Genomic DNA, 25580 nt, shown 5'->3' with positions numbered 1-25580 from the left:
AGCATGGAATTAGTCCTCAAGAACAGCCAGGTGGAAAGCCAGGTCCCAAGTCAGCCCTCAGGAATTTTCTTCCAGATGTGGCCAGCCCAACAATGACCCAAGTGGGTGAAAATAAGGATACCGGGGATAAGAACATGATAAATGAAAACCACAATGAAGGAATGGTTGCAGAGGAGAAAGTGGAAAATAAAAACAAAGACAATGTAATTGTCACAGAAGAGAAAGTGAGATGTGACAGTGAGGATCAAGCAGTGGGTGGCGAAGAACAAGTGAAGAACTATGAAGAGAGCCCAGATTGTGGAACAGGTGACGCTCCAATGGTGCTGATGGGAGAGAGAAGAGTGCCATTGAGCAGAAGTCTTGAATCTGTAGGAGAAAAGCCAATATTTGAACAAAGAAGGTCCATGGAGGTGAGATCGGTGGAGCACAGGAAGAAACTGAGCAAGAGGGGAGAGCCACCAAGAGGTCAAAAATTCAATACAGATTGGCAGAGATGTGGACAGCCAGAACGCAGAGATGAGGAAGTGGATTTCACAATTTATAAACCGGTGGCTGAAGATATGACACTACGATCAAGATTCGGTAAAGAGGATTCGGTAGCTGTCACAAACGACACAGAAGTTTCGAATCCAAATTCTTGCATGAAAGCTGCAGGTAAAAGTCATTATATAAGTGTGTGAGTGTGTGTGTGTGTCTGAGTGTGTGTGTGTGTGTGTGAGAGAGAGAGAGAGAGAGAGACAGAGAGATAGAGAGAGTGTTTAAGAGAATAAATATCAATGCATAATTGCTGTATCAAGTTTTTATATAAAATGGTGTATTTTCTTGGTCATCTGCTGCTGTAACCCATCCACTTTACGGTTCAATGTGTTGTACATTCAATGTCTTGTTCTACACACCACTGTTGTAACACATGGTTATTATTGTTACTGGTGTCTTCCTGTCAGCTTGAACTAGTCTGGCTATTCTCCACTGACCCTTTTAATTCACAAGGTGTTTCTGCACACACAACTGCCACTCACTGGATGATTTTTTATTTTGCACCATTTTCTGAACTCTCAAGAATCAGAATCAGAATCAGGTTTATTATCACCAGCATGTGACGTGAAATTTATTAACTTAGCAGCAGCAGTTCAATGCAATACATAATCTAACAGAGAAAAGAAAAAAATGATAAATAAAATTTTAAAATAGTAATAAATAAGCAAATCACTTACTGTATCTGTATATTGAATAGATTTTTATAAAGTGCAAAAACAGAAATACTCCTCATAAAGTATAGCCGCTGTCTTGCCTTCTTTATAACTACATCGATATGTTGGGACCAGGTTAGATCCTCAGAGATCTTGAAACTGCTCATCTCTCCACTTCTGATCCCTCTATGGGGATTGGTATGGAGCCTAACCCTACCTCTAACCCTTCCTGAACTCCACAATCAGCTCTTTCGTCTTACTAATGTTGAGTACCAGGTTGTTGCTGCAGCAGCACTCCACTATTTGGCATATCTCATTCCTGTACGCCCTCTCGTCAACCCCTGAGATTCTACCAACAATGGTTGTATCATCAGCAAATTTATAGATGGTATTTGAGCTATGCCTAGCCACACAGTCATGTGTATACAGAGAGTAGAGCAGTGGGCTAAGCACACACCCCTGAGGTGCACCAGTGTTGATTGCCAGCGAGAAGGATATGTTATCACCAATCTGCACAGATTGTGGTCTTCTGGTTAGGAGGTCGAGGATCCAACTATAGATGGAGGTACAGAGACTGTTGTGCTTAAAATTTCCTGGAGATCATTAGTTTCTGAAAAACAGAAACCACTCCACATGGCACCAACAATCATTCTGTGGTCAAAGTTACTTCGATCACATTTCTTCCCCATTCTAATATTTGGTCTGAACAACAACTGAACTTCTTGAACATGTCTGTGTGCTTTTATGCATTGAATTGCTGCCAAATAAATGGCTGCTTTGCATAATCTTTCTTTTTTGCTCCCACTCACTTGCCCTCCTCCCTTTTTGAACTCTCTTGAAGAAGTAATCTGAGCCAGCCTTTTAAAGTTTAGCTTTATCTATCACACATTCAGTGAAATTATGGAATTATGATGTAGTGGCCATTACAGAGACTTCACTGGCACCAGGGCAAGAATGGATTCTCAATATTCCTGGATTTCAGTGCTTTAAAAGGGATGGGGGGGGGGAGGGGAGAAGGGGTGGCATTGCTGGTCAGGGATACTATTGCTAGTAGGCATAGGACAATTCATTTGGAGTACAGGACATCTCAAAGAGAATAAGATAACAACCCCTGTCCACAAAAGAAGCTTCAATGTTCGATAACCCCTGCTCCTATTTACTAGCCAATACCTCCTGCTAAATATTGTGTGTTTGAGGTCTATGAAGGTATGGTGCTTCCTATGGTTGAATTGTGTTCTAATCATATTTCAGCTCTCACACAAAGAATAGCTTCTCTTGTATGAAAATCTGAGAAAACAAACCTCTCGGAGAATTGTCTCAGAGAAGCATCTAAGTAGTAGAAGAAAATATGGTGGTGGTAGTGCTATGGGTTCTGATCTGGATCAGAAACTTTCAGTGAGTGGACTTGGTATTGGGAGTTTTTATTTGGAGTCTCCCCAGCAGTTAGGTGAGAGAAGTTATTGGATGCAAGAAGAATGGAAAGTTAACCAAGGGTCTAAAATAGCAGCATTATAATGCCACTGTTCCAATATGAGACAAAATATTAATGCAAGAACAAACTTGGAAAGAAAAACGAAGAAGGAAAGGGCTGAGAGTGAACTGATAGTGCTTAGAGATTATTTAAAAATACCGAATAGCTCAGTAGATTAAATGTTATTTAAATAACATAATTAAATATTCATTGTAATGCTTTGCTGTCACTGATTCACTTGTGCATTATACCTCATATTATTACCAATATTTTGTTCAACACTACATTTTACCTTTTTTTCCAACACAATTTCTTTGATATTCACATTCAAAAATGTATTTACGCACAGAGAGTGGTGGGTGGGTGGAATGCACTGCTGGCAACAATAGTGGAGGCGGATACAATAGGATCTTTTAAGAGACTCTTCGATAGGTACATGGAGTTAAGAAAAATAGAGGGCTACATCATAGGGTAATTCTAGGCAGTTTCTAGAGTAGGTTACTTGGTCGACACTACATTGTGGGCCAAAGGGCCTGTAATGCGCTATGGATTTCTATGTTCTATGTTCTACAGCTACAGAAAGGGTGGGTAATGTAGCAGGATCCTCTTTTGAGTCAGTATGGGTGGAAGTCAGGAACAGGAAGGGAGCAGTTACTCTATTGGGGGTATTCTATAGGCCCCCTGGTAGCAGCAGAGATACAGAGGAGCAGATTGGGAGGCAGATTTTGGAAAAGTACAAAAATAACAGGGTTGTTATCACGGGTAACTTTAACTTCCCTAAAATTGATTGGCACCTGATTAGTTCCAAGGGTTTAGATGGGGCAGAGTTTGCTAAGTGTGTCCAGGATGGATTCCTGTCACAGTATGTGGACAGGCCGACTAGGGGGAATGTCATACTAGTTCTAGTACTAGGTAATGACCTGGGTCAGGTCACAGATCTCTCAGTGGGTGAGCATCTGAGGGACAGTGACCATTATCATTATCATGGAAAAGGATAGAATCAGAGAGGACAGGAACATTTTTATTTGCTGAAGGGCAAATTATGAGGGTATAAGGCTAGAACTTGAGGGTGTGAATTGGGATGATGTTTTGCAGGGAAATGTACTATGGACATGTGGTCGATGTTTAAAGATCTCTTGCAGGATGTTAGGGATAAATTTGTCCCGGTGAGGAAGATAAAGAATGGTAGGGTGAAGGAATCATGGGTGACAAATGAGGTGGAAAATCTAGTCAGGTGGAAGAAGGCAGCATACATGAGGTTTAGGAAGCAAGGATCAGATGGGTCTATTGAGGAATATAGGGAAGCAAGAAAGGAGGTTAAGAAGGGGCTGAGAAGAGCAAGAAGAGGGCATGAGAAGGCCTTGGCGAGTAGGGTAAAGGAAAACCCCAAGGCATTCTTCAATTATGTGAAGAAAAAAAAATGACAGGAGTGAAGGTAGGACCAATTAGAGATAAAGGTGGGAAGATGTGCCTGGAGGCTGTGGAAGTGAGCGAGGTCCTCAGTGAATACTTCTCTTTGGTATTCACCAATGAGAGGGAACTTGATGAAGGTGAGGACAATATGAGTGAGGTTGATGTTCTGGAGCATGTTGATATTAAGGGAGAGGAGGTGTTGGAGTTGTTAAAATACATTAGGACAGATAAGTCCCCGGGACCTGATGGAATATTCCCCAGGCTGCTCCACGAAGCGAGGGAAGAGATTGCTGAGCCTCTGGCTAGGATCTTTATGTCCTCGTCGTCCATGCGAATGGTCCGGAGGATTGGAGGGAGGCGAATGTTGTCCCTTTGTTCAAAAAAGGTAGTAGGGATAGTCCGGGAAATTGCAGACCAGTGAGCCTTACATCTGTGGTGGGAAAGCTGTTGGAAAAGATTCTTAGTGATAGGATCTATGGGCATTTAGAGAATTATGGTCTGATCAGGGACAGTCAGCATGGCTTTGTGAAAGGCAGATTGTGTCTAACAAGCTTGATAGAGTTCTTTGAGGAGGTGACCAGGCATATAGATGAAGGTAGTGCAGTGGATGTGATCTATATTGATTTTAGTAAGGTATTTGACAAGGTTCCACACGGTAGGCTTATTCAGAAAGTTGGAAGGCATGGGATCCAGGGAAGTTAGGTCAGGTGGATTCAGAATTGGCTTGCCTGCAGAAGGCAGAGGGTGGTGGTGGAGGGAGTACGTTCATATTGGAGGATTGTGACTGGTGGTGTCCCACAAGGATCTGTTCTGGGACCTCTACTTTTCATGATTTTTATTAATGAACTGGATGTGGGGGTAGAAGGCTGGGTTGGCAAATTTGAAGATGACACAAAGGTTGGTGGTGTTGTAGATAGTGTAGAGGATTGTCGAAGATTGCAGAGAGACATTGATAGGATGCAGAAGTGGGCTGAGAAGTGGCAGATGGAATTCAACCCGGAGAAGTGTGAGATGGTACACTTTGGAAGGACAAACTCCAAGGCAGAGTACAAAGTAAATGGCAGGATACTTGGTAGTGTGGAGGAGCAGAGGGATCTGCGGGTACATGTTCACAGATCCCTGAAAGTTACCTCACAGGTGGATAGGGTAGTTAAGAAAGCTTATCGGGTGTTCGCTTTCATTAGTCGAGGGATAGAGTTTAAGAGTCGTGATGTAATGATGCAGCTCTATAAAACTCTGGTTAGGCCACACTTGGAGTACTGTGTCCATTTCTGGTCGCCTCACTGTAGGAAGGATGCGGAAGCATTGGAAAGGCTATTGAGGAGATTTACCAGGATGCTGCCTGGTTTACAGAGTATGCATTATGATCAGAGATTAAGGGAGCTAGGGCTTTACTCTTTGGAGAGAAGGAGGATGAGAGGAGACATGATAGAGGTGTACAAGATAATAAGAGGAATAGATAGAGTGGATAGCCAGCGCCTCTTCCCCAGGGCACCACTGCTCAATACAAGAGGACATGGCTTTCAGGTAAGTGGTGGGAAGTTCAAGGGGGTTATTAGAGGAAGGTTTTTTACTCGGAGAGTGGTTGGTGCGTGGAATGCACTGCCTGAGTCAGTGGTGGAGGCAGATACACTCGTGAAATGTAAGAGACTACTAGACAGGTATATGGAGGAAATTAAGGTGGGGGCTTATATGGGAGGCAGCGTTTGAGGGTCGGCACATCATTGTGGGCTGAAGGGCCTGTACTGTGCTGTACTTTTCTAAGTTCTATGTTCTGTGAAATGTGTTATCCTGTGTCAATGACTTAATTGAGGCACATGATTTTCGTTTTGGGCTGCATTGAAATATCTCTGAAAACCAAGGATTCTCTGCTGGACTGTTCCCTTCCCCTCCCTTCCATATCCCTGACGGTTACCTCCCCTGCAATTGTAAGTGTTGGCACGCATCCACCAACAACATTGCATGCCCACAGCTCACTGCCCTGAACCCGAACACACTTGGAACTTGGCAGGAAACTGGAGAACCCAAAGGAAACCCACGCAGCCACAGCGAGAACGAAAATGCACCGTACTGACAGCAGTGGGAATCGTACCCTGATCCGTGATTGTTGGGGCTGTAAAGTGATTGTGTAAACCGCTACGCTCCTGCAGAGGGATTGGTTTCTTCCACTGACCTGACTGGTACTCTTCAAGGAATTGGTTCTCGTTTCCTTGTTTATTGAGACCATGTCAATGATTCCAGCAATAAATACAGTGATGAGCACAAAACAGCAGAGTGGAATCAAGAATCCTGAGTCACGGTGAAACGCTGGATAAGGACAGATGTAAAGACGAGCTGTATGTCTGCATCTATCCCAACTTGGACAGTCTGGGACTTTACTCCTTGGACTGTAGCAAACTGAAGGGTGACCTTATAGAGGTGTATAAAATTATGAGGGGCAGAGATAGGGTGAATGTACTCTTAGTCTTTTTGTAAGCAGTGGTGGAACAAGAACTGGAGAGTACATGTTTCAGGTGAAAGGGAAGAGATTTAATGGTTAATTTAAGATTCATTTTGCAAAGTTTAAAGTTCACAGTAAATTTATGATCAAAATCCATACATTCCAGCTTGAGAATCATTTTCTTGCAGGCATTCACAGTAGAACTAATAATAGTGTAGGGCTCCCGAGGTGTGGTCGACAGCTCGCCCCAGCATTCCTATCAGCCAGTGTTCTTGTTTTTAAGATATGTCCATGGTGTGTGTGTTCAGTAAAATTATGGTGAGATGTCCAAGTTCACATATTATTACATTTTAGCTCGGGTTGTATAGTTGTTCACTTGTGTGTTCGTATGTCACCCTGAAAGTAACCAAGGTGTGTGATAATCACCTCCCTGCCTGTATGTGACTGAGTTAGTTCTCACCACCTGGGCAGGACCTGGCTCTTGGACTAGGCTAGGTTCAGCTCTTGGTCTCGGCTCAGTTAGGCCCTTGGGTATGGGCCGGAACCCTTTCCAGGATGCAGGGCTGGGACCCGTTCTAGGACGCAGGGCCGGGATGACTGCCGAGAGTACTTGTCGAGGGAAGTGCCGAGGATACTTGGCGTGGTCACTGCCGAGGATCCTTGATGAAGTGGCAGGCGAAAGTTGCAGGCGAGGTAACCGTCGGGGATATGGAAGGGAGGGGAAGGGAACAGTCCAGCAGAGAATCCTTGGTTTTCACGGGTACTTAAATGCAGCCCAAAACGAAAATCATATGCCTCAATTAAGGCACCCAATGGAACAAGGGAAAACTGAAAAGCCGGGAATAAGGATCGATGAACCAGACCATGAACCGGAGTGCAGATTTCACAGACCGGACTATGACAGCTCATCCTTAACAATTGACTTTAACATCTTCCCAACCACTGACGTCAGACTCACGGGTCTATAATTTCCTGTCTGCTGACTTCCTCCTTTCTTAAAGTGTGGAGTGACATTTGGAATTTTCCAGTTCTCTGGCACCATGCCGGAGTCCAATGATTTTTGAAAGATCATTCCTAATGTCACCACAATCCCTAATGCTACCTCTTTCAGAACCCCAGGGTGCAGTTCATCTGGACTGTGTGACTTGTGCACCTTCAGGTTTTTTAACTTTTTGAGCACCTTCTCTCTTGTAATAGTAACTGCACCCACTTCTCTTCCTTCACACACCACACCAGGCATACTGCTAGTGTCTTCCAGAGTGAAGACTGATACCAGAGTCTGACTACAACTAACTGCTTTCTAAGATGCCTTTAGAGAAGACGTCAGTGATGCTGAAGACCTACACAGGCGAAAAAGTGTCCCGCAAGACAAACTAAAAGTGAAGGTAGTCTGTGGAGGCCAAACACAGCAGTTAGAGCTTTATGTATTGAAAATTGGATGGCCAGCGCTTTCTGGATGTGAATGGTTGAGAAAAATCCAACTAGACTGGTACTCAGTCAAAGCTCTCAGTGTGACATCAACAGACAATGGCAACTGTTCACCATGTGGGGATTTCAAGGTGAGCATCAACCCTGTGTTGCGTACTGTGCAGTATCCCCTGCCACAAATAGAAGACATTTTTGCATCTTTGGCAGGCGGGAAGAGGTTGTCAGAGATTGACTTGTCACAAGCATATCTGCAGATGGAGATTGAGCAGTCAAGCAGGAAGTTCCTCACGATATCACTCACAGGGACTGTTCCAGTCTGTCACGCCAGCCAAGAGCACACCTGAGTCGATTGCATCCAACAAGACGGACACATTACAGTCACCGGGCTTACCTCTCAGTGATGACCATGTTACTGACAGCAAGGTGACACTGGAAACCGAGAATGTTGTAGCAAACAAGACAGCAACGTGACACTGGAAACCGAGAACGTTACAGTAGACAAGACAGCTACGAAACCCGATGACAGTCCATAGGTCCAGAGGCGCTACCCTGAAAGAAATAGAGAGATACCCAAAAGACTGAAAATTTAGAACTGTTAGTTAGTTAAAAACTGTTATTGTGAAAGCATCTTTAGTTGGAATCTGGGTTTCCGAAAGGGAAACTTAATGTTTTGTACATACAGAGCTCTTTGGTTTTGCTGACGTTGAATGAGAAGTTGTTGTTATGGCACCATTCATCTAGATTTCCAATCTCCCTGTAAATTGATTTCCCACCAGCTTTGATTCAGACAACAACAGCGGTGTTGTCAGCAAACTGGAATACAGCATTGGAGCGATCCTTGGCCTCACAGTCATAAGTATAAAGCGAGTAAAGCAGGGGATGAAGCACACTGCCTCGTGGTGCACCTGTGCTGATGGCGATTGTGGAAGGGATGCTGTTGCCATTCTGAACTGACTGGGGTCTATTAGTGAGGAAATTGTGGACCCATTTGCACAAGGAGGTGTTGGAATTTATTGATTAGTTTTGATGCAATGATAGTGTTGAACACTGAGCTTTAGTCAATGAAGAGCATCCTGCTGTGTGCATCTTCCCAGTCCAGATGTTTTCAGGCTGAGTGAAGAGCCAATGAAACAGCAACTGCTGTGACCTGTTGTGATGGTGGGCAGACTGGAGTGGATGCAAGTCACACCTCAGGCAGGAGTTGATATGTTCCAACACCAGATGAAGTATGGTCTACTGAATGATAATCATTGAATCAGGTTACCTCGTTCTTCTTGGACACCAGTTTGACCCATCCCTTCTTGAAGCAGGTGGGTACCTTAGACTGACACAAAGAAAGGTTAAAGATAACAGTAAATACCAGCCAGCTGATCCGCACAGGTCTTTAGTATTCGGCCAAGTACACTGTCTGGACTGGTTGATTTCCCTGGGTTCACCTTCCTGAAGGATGCTTTCACGCCAGTCTCAGAAACTGAAATCATGGGTCATCAGGGGCTGTGGGAGATCATAATAGTACCTCTAGTTCATCTGGGAGTGAAATCTCAATAGTTATTAGAGTGAGTTAAACTTTTAGCATAACCTTCTCCACCGAAAGGCCCGTACTGTGGTTTAGTGTTCGTTCTCATTTCTTGTAATTTCATGCTCTTTCCTGCACATTAACATCCTTTCCCTGCCCTAGGCACCTGTTCCCTGGCTTCCTAACTCCCAACCGTTTACCCCTACTTCACTCTCCACTTGCCCGTCCCATTCCACCCTCCCTCCCTCTGCCCCTTCATTACCCTCACACCCTCCACTTCCCTTCCAGCAACTCTCTGACTGATGTGTCCTCTCTGTTTTCCTCACAAGACTTGATCGTGGATGAAGGTATTAGAGCCATGCGCAGAGGGAGTCATCTGCTGAAGGTCAGGTCTCCCTCATGGATGAGATTCCGCTTGTACAAGCTGCAGAAGGACTATCAGACAGTGTGGTACAGCTCAGAAAAGATCTGCAAGTGGGCCAGGAACCAAACCTGTGAGTGTTGTGCGAGACTTGGAGGGATGGTGGGATAGGAAGTGCACTTAAAGAAAGTTGAGAAACGTATTTGTCCAAGGGGCCACAATGCCAGTGATTAGATCTTGATTCATCGTACCACATCATGTTGAAACCAGTAGATTTGCTGCCCCAAGGAAGCTGTGATCTGGACAAAAGCAGCAGAATAAAGAAAATACAATTTATTTTATTTTATTTTGAGATACAGCACAGAACAGGCCTTTCCGTCCCAACACCCACCTATTTTACAATAGCCCAATGACTGGACAATTTACAATGACTAATTCACCAACTAACCGGTACGACTTTGGACCATGGAGGAAAGCGCACCACCCAGAGGGAACCCACTTGATCACAGGGAGTATGTGTAAACCCATTACAGACAGTGTCAGAATTGAAATCTGAACTCCGACACCCCGAGCTGTAATAGCGTCCTGGTAACTGCTACGCGAGAGAGATGCCCATTGATCTCTGTGCTGTCTGTGTGGAGTTTGCACGTTCTCCCTGTGAACGCACGTGTTTGCCCTGGGAGCTTCAGTTTCCTCTCACTATTTAATATTTTTTTTACTGTCACACGTAACGAGATGTAGTGTGAAACTTTGTTTTCTTGATCACTCTACAGTAAATTGGACTTTGCATTTTTTTCCTGTTCACAAAATAGCCTGTGCCTTTACTCCTTAAACTAAAGTGAATGAGCATACCAGTCCCTACCCAATATTCCATCTGCCACTTCTTTGCCCTTCTCCTCATCTGTCTAACTCTTTCTGCAGACTCTCTGCTTCCTCAGTTCTACCAGCCCCTCTGCCTATCTTTGCATTATTGTCTGCAAACTTGGCCACAAAACCATCTGCTACATCATCCAAATCATTGACATTCAATGCGAAAAGGAACAGTTCCAATTCTGTCCCCTGTGGAACAACACTGATCACTGGCAGCCAACCAGAACAGGCCTCCTTTTTCCCCAATCTCACACTACTCAGACAATCTCCTGTCTATGCTTGTGGGCTCGTAGCTTCTTAAACAGCTTCATGTTCAGCACCTTGTCAAATGACTCAAGAAAATCCAAGTAAATAACATCCACTGACTCTTTCGTCTCTCCTGGTTCAATGAACTTACCTACCTCAGACCTTTCAGTTTCCCAAGTACCTTCTTCTTGGTAATATCAACTTTACTCACTTCATCCATGGTTTGCTCAACCTGTCTTCATAGACATGCTCTCTGGTCTAGGCAGCATCCGGGTAAATCTCTGCTCCCTCTCCAAAGCTTCCTATAGTAAGGCAAGCTGAACTGTGTCCGTGGGATAGAAGCTGTCCTTGAGCCTGGTGGTTCGTGTTTTCAGTCTTGTTTATTTTGATGGGAGAGGGGAGATGCATGCATGTCTGGGATGAGGGTGGTCTTTGAGTAGACTGTATGTTTCCAGCAACTACAGAATCTCTTGTGTTTATTAATCTGAATCTGAATATCTCATTCTGATCTCTGCTGCTGTTCTACCTCAAACCCACCCCGACCCACCCGACCCCCTTCAGTCTCGATTTATGACATCGAGGAGGTGAGGGCAGATCACCATTCAGAGGTGACCTTGGAGAATCGCAGTGATTACAACTTCAGCATCATCTTTAAAGGAAGGAAAAAGAACTTGGACCTGGTGGCCAACAGTGCCAAGGAAGCTCAGTACTGGATTAATGGCCTTAATAATCTGAAGAAGTACTATACCAGAAAGGAATGGAGAGAGAAGGTTTGGATGGGACTGTATCCCACTGTTTGGGTTTGGATGGGACCCTATCCCACTGTTTGGGTTTGGATGGGACCGTATCCCACCGCTTGGGTTTGGATGGGACCATATCCAGTGCTACGTGACAGTGATAGTAAGAATTGGAAGAGGTGGCAGTTGAATGCATGGCTGAGGAGTTGGTGCAGGGGGCAGGGTTTTAGATTTTTAGATCATTGGGATCTCTTCTGGGGAAGGTGCACCTGAACTCGAGGGGGAGCACTACCCTTGCAGGTAGGTTTGCTAGCATGGTTCGGGAGGGTTTAAACTAATTTGCAAGGGGGATGGGACCCAGAGCGATAGAGCAGTGAAAGAAGTGCATGGAGTAAAGCCAGATCTAACATATAGAGAGGCTTTGAGGAAAGAGAAGCAGAATAAACGGTGTAAAGACAGTAAGGTAGAAGGGCTGAAATGTGTGTACCTCAATGCAAGAAGCATCAGGAACAAAGGTGATGAACTGAGAGCTTGGATACATACATGGAATTATGATGTAGTGGCCATTACAGAGACTTGGCTGGCACCAGGGCAGGAATGGATTCTCAATATTCCTGGATTTCAGTGCTTTAAAAGGGATAGGGAGGGCGGAAAAAGGGGAGGAGGGGTGGCATTACTGGTCAGGGATACTATTACAGCTACAGAAAGGGTGGGTAATGTAGCAGGATCCTCTTTTGAGTCAATATAGGTGGAAGTCAGGAACAGGAAGGGAGCAGTTACTCTATTGGGGGTATTCTATAGGCCCCCTGGTAGCAGCAGAGATACAGAGGAGCAGATTGGGAGGCAGATTTTGGAAAAGAGCAAAAATAACAGGGTTGTTATCATGGGTGACTTTAACTTCCCTAATATTGATTGGCACCTGATTAGTTCCAAGGGTTTAGTTGCGGCAGAGTTTGTTAAGTGTGTCCAGGACGGATTCCTGTCACAGTATGTGGACAGGCCGACCGGGGGAATGCCATACTAGATCTAGTACTAGGTAATGAACTGGGTCAGGTCACAGATCTCTCAGTTGGTGAGCATCTGGGGGACAGTGACCACCGCTCCCTGGCCTTTATAATTATCATGGAAAAGGATAGAATCAGAGAGCACAGGAAAAAGGCTAGAACTTGTGGGTGTGAATTGCGATGATGTTTTGCAGGGAAATGTACTATGGACATGTGGTCGATGCTTAGAGATCTCTTGTGGGATGTTAGGGATAAATTTGTCCCGGTGAGGAAGATAAAGAATGGTAGGGTGAAGGAACCATGGGTGACAAGTGAGGTGGAAAATCTAGTCAGGTGGAAGAAGGCAGCATACATGAGGTTTAGGAAGCAAGGATCAGATGGGTATATTGAGGAATATAGGGAAGCAAGAAAGGAGCTTAAGAAGGGGTTGAGAAGAGCAAGAAGGGGGCATGAGAAGGCCTTGGCGACTAGGGTAAAGGAAAACCACAAGGCATTCTTCAATTATGTGAAGAAAAAAAGGATGACAGGAGTCAAAGTAGGACCGATTAGAGATAAAGGTGGGAAGATGTGCCTGGAGGCTGTGGAAGTGAGCGAGGTCCTCAATGAATACTTCTCTTCGGTATTCATCAATGAGAGGGAACTAGATGATGGTGAGGACAATATGAGTGAGGTTGATGTTCTGGAGCATGTTGATATTAAGGGAGAGGAGGTGTTGGAGTTGTTAAAATACATTAGGACAGATAAGTCCCCGGGGTCTGACGGAATGTTCCCCAGGCTGCTCCACGAGTCGAGAGAAGAGATTGCTGAGCCTCTTGCTAGGATCTTTATGTCCTCGTTGTCCACGGGAATGGTACCGGAGGATTGGAGGGAGGCGAATGTTGTCCCCTTGTTCAAAAAAGGTAGTAGGGATAGTCCGGGTAATTATAGACCAGTGAGTCTTACGTCTGTGGTGGGAAAGTTGTTGGAAAAGATTCTTAGAGATAGGATCTATGGGCATTTAGAGAATCATGGTCTGATCAGGGACAGTCAGCATGGCTTTGTGAAGGGCAGATCGTGTCTAACAAGCCTGATAGAGTTCTTTGAGGAGGTCAATAGTCATATAGATGAGGGCAGTGCAGTGGATGTGATCTATATGGATTTTACTAAGGCATTTGACAAGGTTCCACACGGTAGGCTTATTCAGAAAGTTGGAAGGCATGGGATCAGGGAAGTTTGGCCAGGTGGATTCAGAATTGGCTTGCCTGCAGAAGGCAGAGGGTGGTGGTGGAGGGAGTACATTCAGATTGGAGGATTGTGACTAGTGGTGTCCCACAAGGATCTGTTCTGGGACCTCTACTTTTCGTGATTTTTATTAACGACCTGGATGTGGGGGTAGAAGGGTGGGTTGGCAAGTTTGCGGATGACACAAAGCTTGGTGGTGTTGTAGATAGTGTAGAGGATTGTCAAAGATTACAAGAGACATTGTTAGGATGCAGGAGTGGGCTGAGAAGTGGCAGATGGAGTTCAACTCAGAGATATGTGAGGTGGTACACTTTGGAAGGATAAACTCCAAGGCAGAGTACAAAGTAAATGGCAGGATACTTGGTAGTGTGGAGGAGCAGAGGGATCTCGGGGTACATGTCCGCAGATCCCTGAAAGTTGCCTCACAGGTGGATAGGGTAGTTAAGAAAGCTTATGGGGTGTTAGCTTTCATAAGTCGAGGGATAGAATCTAAGAGTCACGATGTAATGATGCAAGTCTATAAAACTCTGGTTAGGCCACACTTGGAGTACTGTGCCCTGTTCTGGTCACCTCACTATAGGAAGGATGTGGAAGCGTTGGAAAGGGTACAGTAGAGATTTACCAGGATGTTGCCTTGTTTAGAAAGTATGCATTATGATCAGATATTAAGGGAGATAGGGCTTTACTCTTTGGAGAGAAGGAGGATGAGAGAAGACATGATAGAGGTGTACAAGATAATAAGAGGAATAGATAGAGTGGATAGCCAGCGCCTCTTCCCCAGGGCACCACCGCTCAATACAAGAGGACATGGCTTTAATGTAAGGGGTGGGAAGTTCAAGGGGGATATTAGAGGAAGGTTTTTTACTCAGAGAGTGGTTGGTGCGTGGAATGCACTGCCTGAGTCAGTGGTAGAGGCAGATACACTAGTGAAGTTTAAGAGACTACTACACAGGTATATGGAGGAATTTAAAGTGGGGGCTTATATGGGAGGCAGGGTTTGAGGGTCGACACAACATTGTGGGCTGAAGGGCCTGTACTGTGCTGTACTATTCTATGTTCTATATTCTATGTTCTATCCCACTGTTTGGATGTGGATGGGACCGAATGGCTACAGGGAGGTAGTCACACCTAGGCGGTCGGAAGCAGTTCATTGGGTGACAGTCAGAGGGGGGAAAGTGAAGGTGAGCAGACAGGTAGTGCAGGGCACCCCTGTAGCCATTCCCTTGAATAATAAGTTTACCGTCCTGGATACTGTTGGCGGGGACGACCGAACAGGTATGAGGCACGGTGGCAGGGCCTCTGGCACTGAGACTGACGTGGTGGTGCAGAAGGGTGGGACGGAGAAGAGGAGAGCTGTCGTCATTGGAGACTCTATAGTCAGGGGAGCAGACAGGAGATTTTGTGGATGTGAGAAGGACACCCGCATGGTTTGTTGCCTCCCGGGTGCCAGGGTCCAGGATGTCTCTGACCGGGTGCACGACATCCTGGTACGAGAGGAAAAGCAACCAGAAGTCGTGATACATGTAGGGACCAACGACATAGGCAGGAAGAGGGATGAGGTCCTGAAGTGTGAGTTTCGGGAACTAGGCAGAAGGCTGAAGAACAGGAGATCAAGGGTGGCATTCTCAGGATTGCTGCCAGTGCTACGTGACAGTGATGGTAAGAATTGGAGGAGATGGCAATTGAATGCGTGGCTGAGGTGTTGGTGCAGGGAGCAGGGTTTTAGATTTTCGGATCATTGGGATCTCTTCCAGGGAAGGTGGGACCTGCACAGATTGGATGGGTTGCACCTGAACTCGAGGGGGAACAATATCCTTGCAGGTAGGTTTGCTGGCATGGTTCGGGAGGGTTTAAAATAATTTGAAAGGGGGATGGGACCTGGAGCGATAGAGCAGTGAAAGAAGTGCATGGAGTAAAGCCAGATCTAACATATAGAGAGGCTTTGAGGAAAGAGAAGCAGAATAAACGGTGTAAAGACACTAAGGTAGAAGAGCTGAAATATGTGTACCTCAGTGCAAGAAGCATCAGGAATAAAGGTGATGAACTGAGAGCTTGGATACATACATGGAATTATGATGTAGTGGCCATTACAGAGACTTGGCTGGCACCAGGGCAGGAATGGATTCTCAATATTCCTGGATTTCAGTGCTTTAAAAGGGATAGAGAGGGCGGAAAAAGGGGAGGAGGGGTGGCATTACAGGTCAAGGATACTATTACAGCTACAGAAAGGGTGGGTAATGTAGCAGGATCCTCTTTTGAGTCAGTATGGGTGGAACAGGAAGGGAGCAGTTACTCTATTGGGGGTATTCCATAGACCCCCTGGTAGCAGCAGAGATACAGAGGAGCAGATTGGGAGGCAGATTTTGGAAAAGAGCAAAAATAACAGGGTTGTTATCATGGGTGATTTTAACTTCCCTAATATTGATTGGCACCTGATTAGTTCCAAGGGTTTAGATGGGGCAGAGTTTGTTAAGTGGGTCCAGGACGGATTCCTGTCACAGTATGTGGACAGGCCGGCCAGGGGGAATGCCATACTAGATCTAGTATTAGGTAATGAACCGGGTCAGGTCACAGATCTCTCAGTGGGTGACCATCTGGGGGACAGTGACCACTGCTCCCTGGCCTTTAGCATTATCATGGAAAAGGATAGAATCATAGTCATAGTCATAGTCATAGTCATACTTTATTGATCCCAGGGGAAATTGGTTTTCATTACAGTTGCACCATAAATAATAAATAGTAATAGAAATAGTAATAGTAATACTTCTATTAGTAAATAGTAATAGTCATGGAAATAATAAATAGTAATAGAATAGTAATAGAGAAATAGTAATAAAGAAGTTAAATAGTAATATGTAAATTATGAAATAAGTCCAGGACCAGCCTATCGGCTCAGGGTGTCTGACCCTCCAAGGGAGGAGTTGTAAAGTTTGATGGTCATGGGCAGGAATGACTTCCTATAACGCTCTGTGCTGCATCTCGGAGGAATGAGTCTCTGGCTGAATGTACTCCTGTGCCCACCCAGTACATTATGTAGTGGATGGGAGACATTAACCAAGATGGCATGCAACTTAGACAGCATCCTCTTTTCAGACACCAGCATGAGAGTGTCCAGTTCCCTCCCAACAACATCACTGGCCTTACGAATGAGTTTGTTGATTCTGTTGGTGTCTGCTACTCTCAGCTTGCTGCCCCAGCACACAACAGTAAACATGATAGCACTGACTCATAGAACATCCTCAGCATTGTCTGGCAGATGTTAAAGGACCTGTCTTCTTAGGAAATAGAGACAGCTCTGACCCTTCTTGTAGACAGCCTCGTGTTCTTAGACCAGTCCAGTTTATTGTCAATTTGTATCCCCAGGTATTTGTAATGCTCCACCATGTCCACACTGACCCCCTGGATGGAAACAGGAGTCACTGGTACCTTAGCTCTCCTCAGGTCTACCACCAGCTCCTTAGTCTTTTTCACATCAGGGAGGACAGGAAAATTTTTAATTGGGGAAGGGCAAATTATAAGGCCAGAACTTGCGGATGTGAACTGGGATGATGTTTTTGCAGGGAAATGAACTATGGACATATGGTCGATGTTTAGAGATCTCTTGCAGTATGTTAGGGATAAATTTGTTCCGGTGAGAAGGATAAAGAATAGTAGGGTGAAGGAACCATGGATGACAAGTAAGGTGGAAAATCTAGTCAGGTGGAAGAAGGCAGCATACATGAGGTTTATGAAGCAAAGATCAGATGGGTCTATTGAGGAATATAGGGAAGCAAGAAAGGAGCTTAAGTAGGGGCTGATAAGAGCAAGAAGGGGGCATGAGAAGGCCTTGGCGACTAGGGTAAAGGAAAACCCCAAGGCATTCTTCAATTATGTGCAGAAGAAAAAGATGACAGGAGCGAAGGTAGGAACGATTAGAGATAAAAGTGGGATGATGTGCCTGGAGGCTGTGGAAGTGAGCGAGGTCCTCAATGAATACTTCTCTTCATTATTCACCAATGAGAGGGAACTCGATGATGGTGAGGACAATATGAGTGAGGTTGATGCTCTGGAGCATGTTGGTATTAAGGGAGAGGAGGTGTTGGAGTTGTTAAAATACATTAGGACGGATAAGTCCCCGGGCCCTGACGGAATATTCCCCAGGCAGCTCCAAGTAGCGAGGGAAGAGGTTGCCGAGCCTCTGGCTAGGATCTTTATGTCCTCGTTGTCCACGGGAATGGTACCGGATGATTGGAGGGAGGCGAATGTTGTCCCCTTGTTCAAAAAAGGTAGTGGGGATAGTCCTGGAAATTATAGACCAGTGAGCCTTACGTCTGTGGTGGGAAAACTGTTGGAAAAGATTTTTAGAGATAGAATGTATGGGCATTTGGAGAATCATGGTCTGATCAGGGACAGTCAGCATGGCTTTCTGAAGGGCAAATCGTGTCTAACAACCCTGATAGAGTTCTTTGAGGAGGTGACCAGGCATATAGATGAGGGTAGTGCAGTGGATGTGATCTATATGGATTTTAGTAAGGCATTTGACAAGGTTCTACACTGTAGATTTATTCAGAAAGTTAGAAGGCATGGGATCTAGGGAAGTTTGGCCAGGTGGATTCAGAATTGGCTTGCCTGCAGAAGGCAGAGGGTGGTGGTGGAGGGAGTACATTCAGATTGGAGGATTGTGACTAATGGTGTCCCACAAGGATCTGTTCTGGGACCTCTACTTTTCCTGATTTTTATTAACGACCTGTATGTCGGGGTAGAAGTTTGCAGATGACACAAAGGTTGGTGGTGTTGTAGATAGTGTAGAGGATTGTGAAAGATTGCAGAGAGACATTGATAGGATGCAGAAGTGGACTGGGAAGTGGCAGATGGAGTTCAACTCAGAGATATGTGAGGTGGTACACTTTGGAAGGATAAACTCCAAGGCAGAGTACAAAGTAAATGGCAGGATACTTGGTAGTGTGGAGGAGCAGAGGGATCTCGGGGTACATGTCCGCAGATCCCTGAAAGTTGCCTCACAGGTGGATAGGGTAGTTAAGAAAGCTTATGGGGTGTTAGCTTTCATAAGTCGAGGGATAGAATCTAAGAGTCACGATGTAATGATGCAAGTCTATAAAACTCTGGTTAGGCCACACTTGGAGTACTGTGCCCTGTTCTGGTCACCTCACTATAGGAAGGATGTGGAAGCGTTGGAAAGGGTACAGTAGAGATTTACCAGGATGTTGCCTTGTTTAGAAAGTATGCATTATGATCAGATATTAAGGGAGATAGGGCTTTACTCTTTGGAGAGAAGGAGGATGAGAGAAGACATGATAGAGGTGTACAAGATAATAAGAGGAATAGATAGAGTGGATAGCCAGCGCCTCTTCCCCAGGGCACCACCGCTCAATACAAGAGGACATGGCTTTAATGTAAGGGGTGGGAAGTTCAAGGGGGATATTAGAGGAAGGTTTTTTACTCAGAGAGTGGTTGGTGCGTGGAATGCACTGCCTGAGTCAGTGGTAGAGGCAGATACACTAGTGAAGTTTAAGAGACTACTACACAGGTATATGGAGGAATTTAAAGTGGGGGCTTATATGGGAGGCAGGGTTTGAGGGTCGACACAACATTGTGGGCTGAAGGGCCTGTACTGTGCTGTACTATTCTATGTTCTATATTCTATGTTCTATCCCACTGTTTGGATGTGGATGGGACCGAATGGCTACAGGGAGGTAGTCACACCTAGGCGGTCGGAAGCAGTTCATTGGGTGACAGTCAGAGGGGGGAAAGTGAAGGTGAGCAGACAGGTAGTGCAGGGCACCCCTGTAGCCATTCCCTTGAATAATAAGTTTACCGTCCTGGATACTGTTGGCGGGGACGACCGAACAGGTATGAGGCACGGTGGCAGGGCCTCTGGCACTGAGACTGACGTGGTGGTGCAGAAGGGTGGGACGGAGAAGAGGAGAGCTGTCGTCATTGGAGACTCTATAGTCAGGGGAGCAGACAGGAGATTTTGTGGATGTGAGAAGGACACCCGCATGGTTTGTTGCCTCCCGGGTGCCAGGGTCCAGGATGTCTCTGACCGGGTGCACGACATCCTGGTACGAGAGGAAAAGCAACCAGAAGTCGTGATACATGTAGGGACCAACGACATAGGCAGGAAGAGGGATGAGGTCCTGAAGTGTGAGTTTCGGGAACTAGGCAGAAGGCTGAAGAACAGGAGATCAAGGGTGGCATTCTCAGGATTGCTGCCAGTGCTACGTGACAGTGATGGTAAGAATTGGAGGAGATGGCAATTGAATGCGTGGCTGAGGTGTTGGTGCAGGGAGCAGGGTTTTAGATTTTCGGATCATTGGGATCTCTTCCAGGGAAGGTGGGACCTGCACAGATTGGATGGGTTGCACCTGAACTCGAGGGGGAACAATATCCTTGCAGGTAGGTTTGCTGGCATGGTTCGGGAGGGTTTAAAATAATTTGAAAGGGGGATGGGACCTGGAGCGATAGAGCAGTGAAAGAAGTGCATGGAGTAAAGCCAGATCTAACATATAGAGAGGCTTTGAGGAAAGAGAAGCAGAATAAACGGTGTAAAGACACTAAGGTAGAAGAGCTGAAATATGTGTACCTCAGTGCAAGAAGCATCAGGAATAAAGGTGATGAACTGAGAGCTTGGATACATACATGGAATTATGATGTAGTGGCCATTACAGAGACTTGGCTGGCACCAGGGCAGGAATGGATTCTCAATATTCCTGGATTTCAGTGCTTTAAAAGGGATAGAGAGGGCGGAAAAAGGGGAGGAGGGGTGGCATTACAGGTCAAGGATACTATTACAGCTACAGAAAGGGTGGGTAATGTAGCAGGATCCTCTTTTGAGTCAGTATGGGTGGAACAGGAAGGGAGCAGTTACTCTATTGGGGGTATTCCATAGACCCCCTGGTAGCAGCAGAGATACAGAGGAGCAGATTGGGAGGCAGATTTTGGAAAAGAGCAAAAATAACAGGGTTGTTATCATGGGTGATTTTAACTTCCCTAATATTGATTGGCACCTGATTAGTTCCAAGGGTTTAGATGGGGCAGAGTTTGTTAAGTGGGTCCAGGACGGATTCCTGTCACAGTATGTGGACAGGCCGGCCAGGGGGAATGCCATACTAGATCTAGTATTAGGTAATGAACCGGGTCAGGTCACAGATCTCTCAGTGGGTGACCATCTGGGGGACAGTGACCACTGCTCCCTGGCCTTTAGCATTATCATGGAAAAGGATAGAATCATAGTCATAGTCATAGTCATAGTCATACTTTATTGATCCCAGGGGAAATTGGTTTTCATTACAGTTGCACCATAAATAATAAATAGTAATAGAAATAGTAATAGTAATACTTCTATTAGTAAATAGTAATAGTCATGGAAATAATAAATAGTAATAGAATAGTAATAGAGAAATAGTAATAAAGAAGTTAAATAGTAATATGTAAATTATGAAATAAGTCCAGGACCAGCCTATCGGCTCAGGGTGTCTGACCCTCCAAGGGAGGAGTTGTAAAGTTTGATGGTCATGGGCAGGAATGACTTCCTATAACGCTCTGTGCTGCATCTCGGAGGAATGAGTCTCTGGCTGAATGTACTCCTGTGCCCACCCAGTACATTATGTAGTGGATGGGAGACATTAACCAAGATGGCATGCAACTTAGACAGCATCCTCTTTTCAGACACCAGCATGAGAGTGTCCAGTTCCCTCCCAACAACATCACTGGCCTTACGAATGAGTTTGTTGATTCTGTTGGTGTCTGCTACTCTCAGCTTGCTGCCCCAGCACACAACAGTAAACATGATAGCACTGACTCATAGAACATCCTCAGCATTGTCTGGCAGATGTTAAAGGACCTGTCTTCTTAGGAAATAGAGACAGCTCTGACCCTTCTTGTAGACAGCCTCGTGTTCTTAGACCAGTCCAGTTTATTGTCAATTTGTATCCCCAGGTATTTGTAATGCTCCACCATGTCCACACTGACCCCCTGGATGGAAACAGGAGTCACTGGTACCTTAGCTCTCCTCAGGTCTACCACCAGCTCCTTAGTCTTTTTCACATCAGGGAGGACAGGAAAATTTTTAATTGGGGAAGGGCAAATTATAAGGCCAGAACTTGCGGATGTGAACTGGGATGATGTTTTTGCAGGGAAATGAACTATGGACATATGGTCGATGTTTAGAGATCTCTTGCAGTATGTTAGGGATAAATTTGTTCCGGTGAGAAGGATAAAGAATAGTAGGGTGAAGGAACCATGGATGACAAGTAAGGTGGAAAATCTAGTCAGGTGGAAGAAGGCAGCATACATGAGGTTTATGAAGCAAAGATCAGATGGGTCTATTGAGGAATATAGGGAAGCAAGAAAGGAGCTTAAGTAGGGGCTGATAAGAGCAAGAAGGGGGCATGAGAAGGCCTTGGCGACTAGGGTAAAGGAAAACCCCAAGGCATTCTTCAATTATGTGCAGAAGAAAAAGATGACAGGAGCGAAGGTAGGAACGATTAGAGATAAAAGTGGGATGATGTGCCTGGAGGCTGTGGAAGTGAGCGAGGTCCTCAATGAATACTTCTCTTCATTATTCACCAATGAGAGGGAACTCGATGATGGTGAGGACAATATGAGTGAGGTTGATGCTCTGGAGCATGTTGGTATTAAGGGAGAGGAGGTGTTGGAGTTGTTAAAATACATTAGGACGGATAAGTCCCCGGGCCCTGACGGAATATTCCCCAGGCAGCTCCAAGTAGCGAGGGAAGAGGTTGCCGAGCCTCTGGCTAGGATCTTTATGTCCTCGTTGTCCACGGGAATGGTACCGGATGATTGGAGGGAGGCGAATGTTGTCCCCTTGTTCAAAAAAGGTAGTGGGGATAGTCCTGGAAATTATAGACCAGTGAGCCTTACGTCTGTGGTGGGAAAACTGTTGGAAAAGATTTTTAGAGATAGAATGTATGGGCATTTGGAGAATCATGGTCTGATCAGGGACAGTCAGCATGGCTTTCTGAAGGGCAAATCGTGTCTAACAACCCTGATAGAGTTCTTTGAGGAGGTGACCAGGCATATAGATGAGGGTAGTGCAGTGGATGTGATCTATATGGATTTTAGTAAGGCATTTGACAAGGTTCTACACTGTAGATTTATTCAGAAAGTTAGAAGGCATGGGATCTAGGGAAGTTTGGCCAGGTGGATTCAGAATTGGCTTGCCTGCAGAAGGCAGAGGGTGGTGGTGGAGGGAGTACATTCAGATTGGAGGATTGTGACTAATGGTGTCCCACAAGGATCTGTTCTGGGACCTCTACTTTTCCTGATTTTTATTAACGACCTGTATGTCGGGGTAGAAGTTTGCAGATGACACAAAGGTTGGTGGTGTTGTAGATAGTGTAGAGGATTGTGAAAGATTGCAGAGAGACATTGATAGGATGCAGAAGTGGACTGGGAAGTGGCAGATGGAGTTCAACCCGGAGAAGTGTGAGGTGGTACACTTTGGAAGGACAAACTCCAAGGCAGAGTACAAAGTAAATGGCAGGATACTTGGTAGTGTGGAGGAGCAGAGGGATCTCGGGGTACATGTCCACAGATCCCTGAAAGTTCCCTCACAGGAAGATAGGGTGGCAAAGAAAGCTTTTGGGGTGTTAGCTTTCATAAGTCTAGGGATAGAGTTTAAGAGTCGTGATGTCATGATGCAGCTCTATAAAACTCTGGTTAGGCCACACTTGGAGTACTGTGTCCTGTTCTGGTCACCTCACTATAGGAAGGATGTGGAAGCGTTGGAAAGGGTCCAGAGGAGATTTACCAGGATGCTGCCTGGTTTACAGAGTATGCATTATGATCAGAGATTAAGGGAGCTAGGGCTTTACTCTTTGGAGAGAAGGAGGATGAGAGGAGACATGATAGAGGTGTACAAGATAATAAGAGGACTAGATAGAGTGGATAGCCAGCGCCTCTTCCCCAGGGCACCACTGCTCATGGCTTTAAGGTAAGGGGTGGGAAGTTCAAGGGGGATTTTAGAGGAAGGTTTTTTACTCAGAGAGTGGTTGGTGCGTGGAATGCACTGCCTGAGTCAGTGGTGGGGGCAGATACACTAGTGAAGTTTAAGAGACTACTAGACAGGTATATGGAGGAATTTAAAGTGGAGGCTTATATGGGAGGCAGGGTTTGAGGGTCGGCACAACATTGTGGGCCGAAGGGCCTGTACTGTGCTGTATTATTCTATGTTGTATGTTCTATGTATCTCACTGTTTGGGTTTGGATGGGACTGTATCCCACTGTTTGGGTTTGGATGGGACCCTATCCCACTGTCTGGGTTTGGATGGGATTGTATCCCAGTGTTTGAGTTTGGATGGCAGCTGCATCTCTAAGGCTGCAGTCAGAGACTCTTGTCTGGTTTTTCAGAGGTGAATGGGATAGCAATACTATCCAAGGAGAAATGGAACTTTTCCATGAGTCTACCTTTCTTTAATACCAAACACCTGGAATTCTCCGGCTTAAACCTCAGCCACTCCCTAAAGCCTCCACATCCTCCCTGTAACGGGGCAATCAGAATTGCACACAAAACAGGGTGTTGGTATTTAGCAGGGCCAGAGGTACAAGAATATCCAAAATACAAAGATTACAGGGAGAAGGAGGGAGAATGGAGTTGAGAGGGAATAATAAATCAGCCATGATTGAAGATTGTAGCAGATTTGATGGACCAAATGACTGAATTCTCTTCCTATATCAACTGGAAAACACTTTTAATCCCCTCAAATCCTGTAGACTGAAGGTCAGTCATAAAGATTTCAACCCATTCTTATCACGACCTTATCATAAATAAGCAGTCACGGTAGCAATCAGCACCAGCGATCACCCATCGGGGTTCAAATCCCACCGTTTTCTGTAAGGAATCTGTACCATCTCCCTGTGACTGCGTACATTTCCTCCGGGTGCTCTGGTTTCCTCCCACATTCCAAACACAGGTGGGTTAGGGTTAGTGAGTTGTGATCATGCTATGTTCATGCCAGAAGCATGGCGAAACTTGTGGGCTGCCCTCGGCACATTCTCGGATAATGCTGGTCATCGACTGAAAATAACACATTTCACCGCATATTTCTGTATTTCGATATCCTTGTGAAAGATAAAACTAATCTAAAGAAACCATCATCTTAAATACTGTGTGAATAAATACTGTTTATGTTGTTTGTGAAGCGTGATTTCGTCATGACCGAGGATGTCCTTCCCTTCATCCTGATGTCACCGGGAGGGAACATTTTCAACCAAGAACACAACAAGGTTTACCCAGTCATGACGAAGCCACTGAATCAAAACCACATTTCTTTTTCTCAGAACTGCTACATGATCAGATATCAGCTGGAGGGTCCCAACAGAGTCAAGGCCTACGTCAGGTACTGGTGCCAATTCTGCAGATGACATAAAGTGCATATACAATATATTGTTAAACATACAGCAGCATAATGCTGCTGACGCTGTCATAAATAGCGTGCACTGTGTGGTAGCAGAGTGTTCAGAAGTCTCTCAGTACTGGGGAAGAAGCTGTTACTGGTCCCAAAATGAAGTCAGGGGTAGACAGGTGGCATTTGGCCTGCTGGTATTCATCAGTAACTCACTCAGTACAAAGGTTGTAACGTTATGTTTCACCCTTGCTGAGTTTGCACATGGGCTATTGTGGTCACCAATCTTGGTCACCCTGCTGCGGAAATAATGAAAT

General features: G+C 45.4%; 1 protein-coding gene across 3 annotated transcripts in view; it reads left to right on the top strand.

The window, feature by feature from the left end:
• Window positions 1-586: 586 nt before the first annotated feature.
• The window catches only part of LOC140190522 (1-phosphatidylinositol 4,5-bisphosphate phosphodiesterase delta-4-like), a 42233-nt gene continuing 17239 nt past the window's right edge, over window positions 587-25580 (top strand). Inside the window, exons 1-4 of one of the 3 annotated variants that reach the window (XM_072247172.1) lie at window positions 587-654; window positions 9788-9952; window positions 11497-11705; window positions 25199-25257. In XM_072247172.1, the coding sequence (XP_072103273.1) occupies window positions 642-654; window positions 9788-9952; window positions 11497-11705; window positions 25199-25257 (446 nt within the window). In that variant the 5' untranslated portion in view covers window positions 587-641. Of the gene's footprint in view, window positions 655-9787; window positions 9953-11496; window positions 11706-25060; window positions 25258-25580 lie in introns of all 3 variants that reach the window. The other 2 variants (XM_072247171.1, XM_072247173.1) reach the window with 2 other exon arrangements.

The sequence above is a fragment of the Mobula birostris genome, chromosome 30 (genome assembly GCF_030028105.1).
Source record: "Mobula birostris isolate sMobBir1 chromosome 30, sMobBir1.hap1, whole genome shotgun sequence".
In the NCBI taxonomy this organism is placed as follows: domain Eukaryota; kingdom Metazoa; phylum Chordata; class Chondrichthyes; order Myliobatiformes; family Myliobatidae; genus Mobula; species Mobula birostris.
The sequence above is the reverse complement of the archived record's forward strand: the minus strand, read 5'-3'. Positions and strand labels throughout refer to the sequence as shown.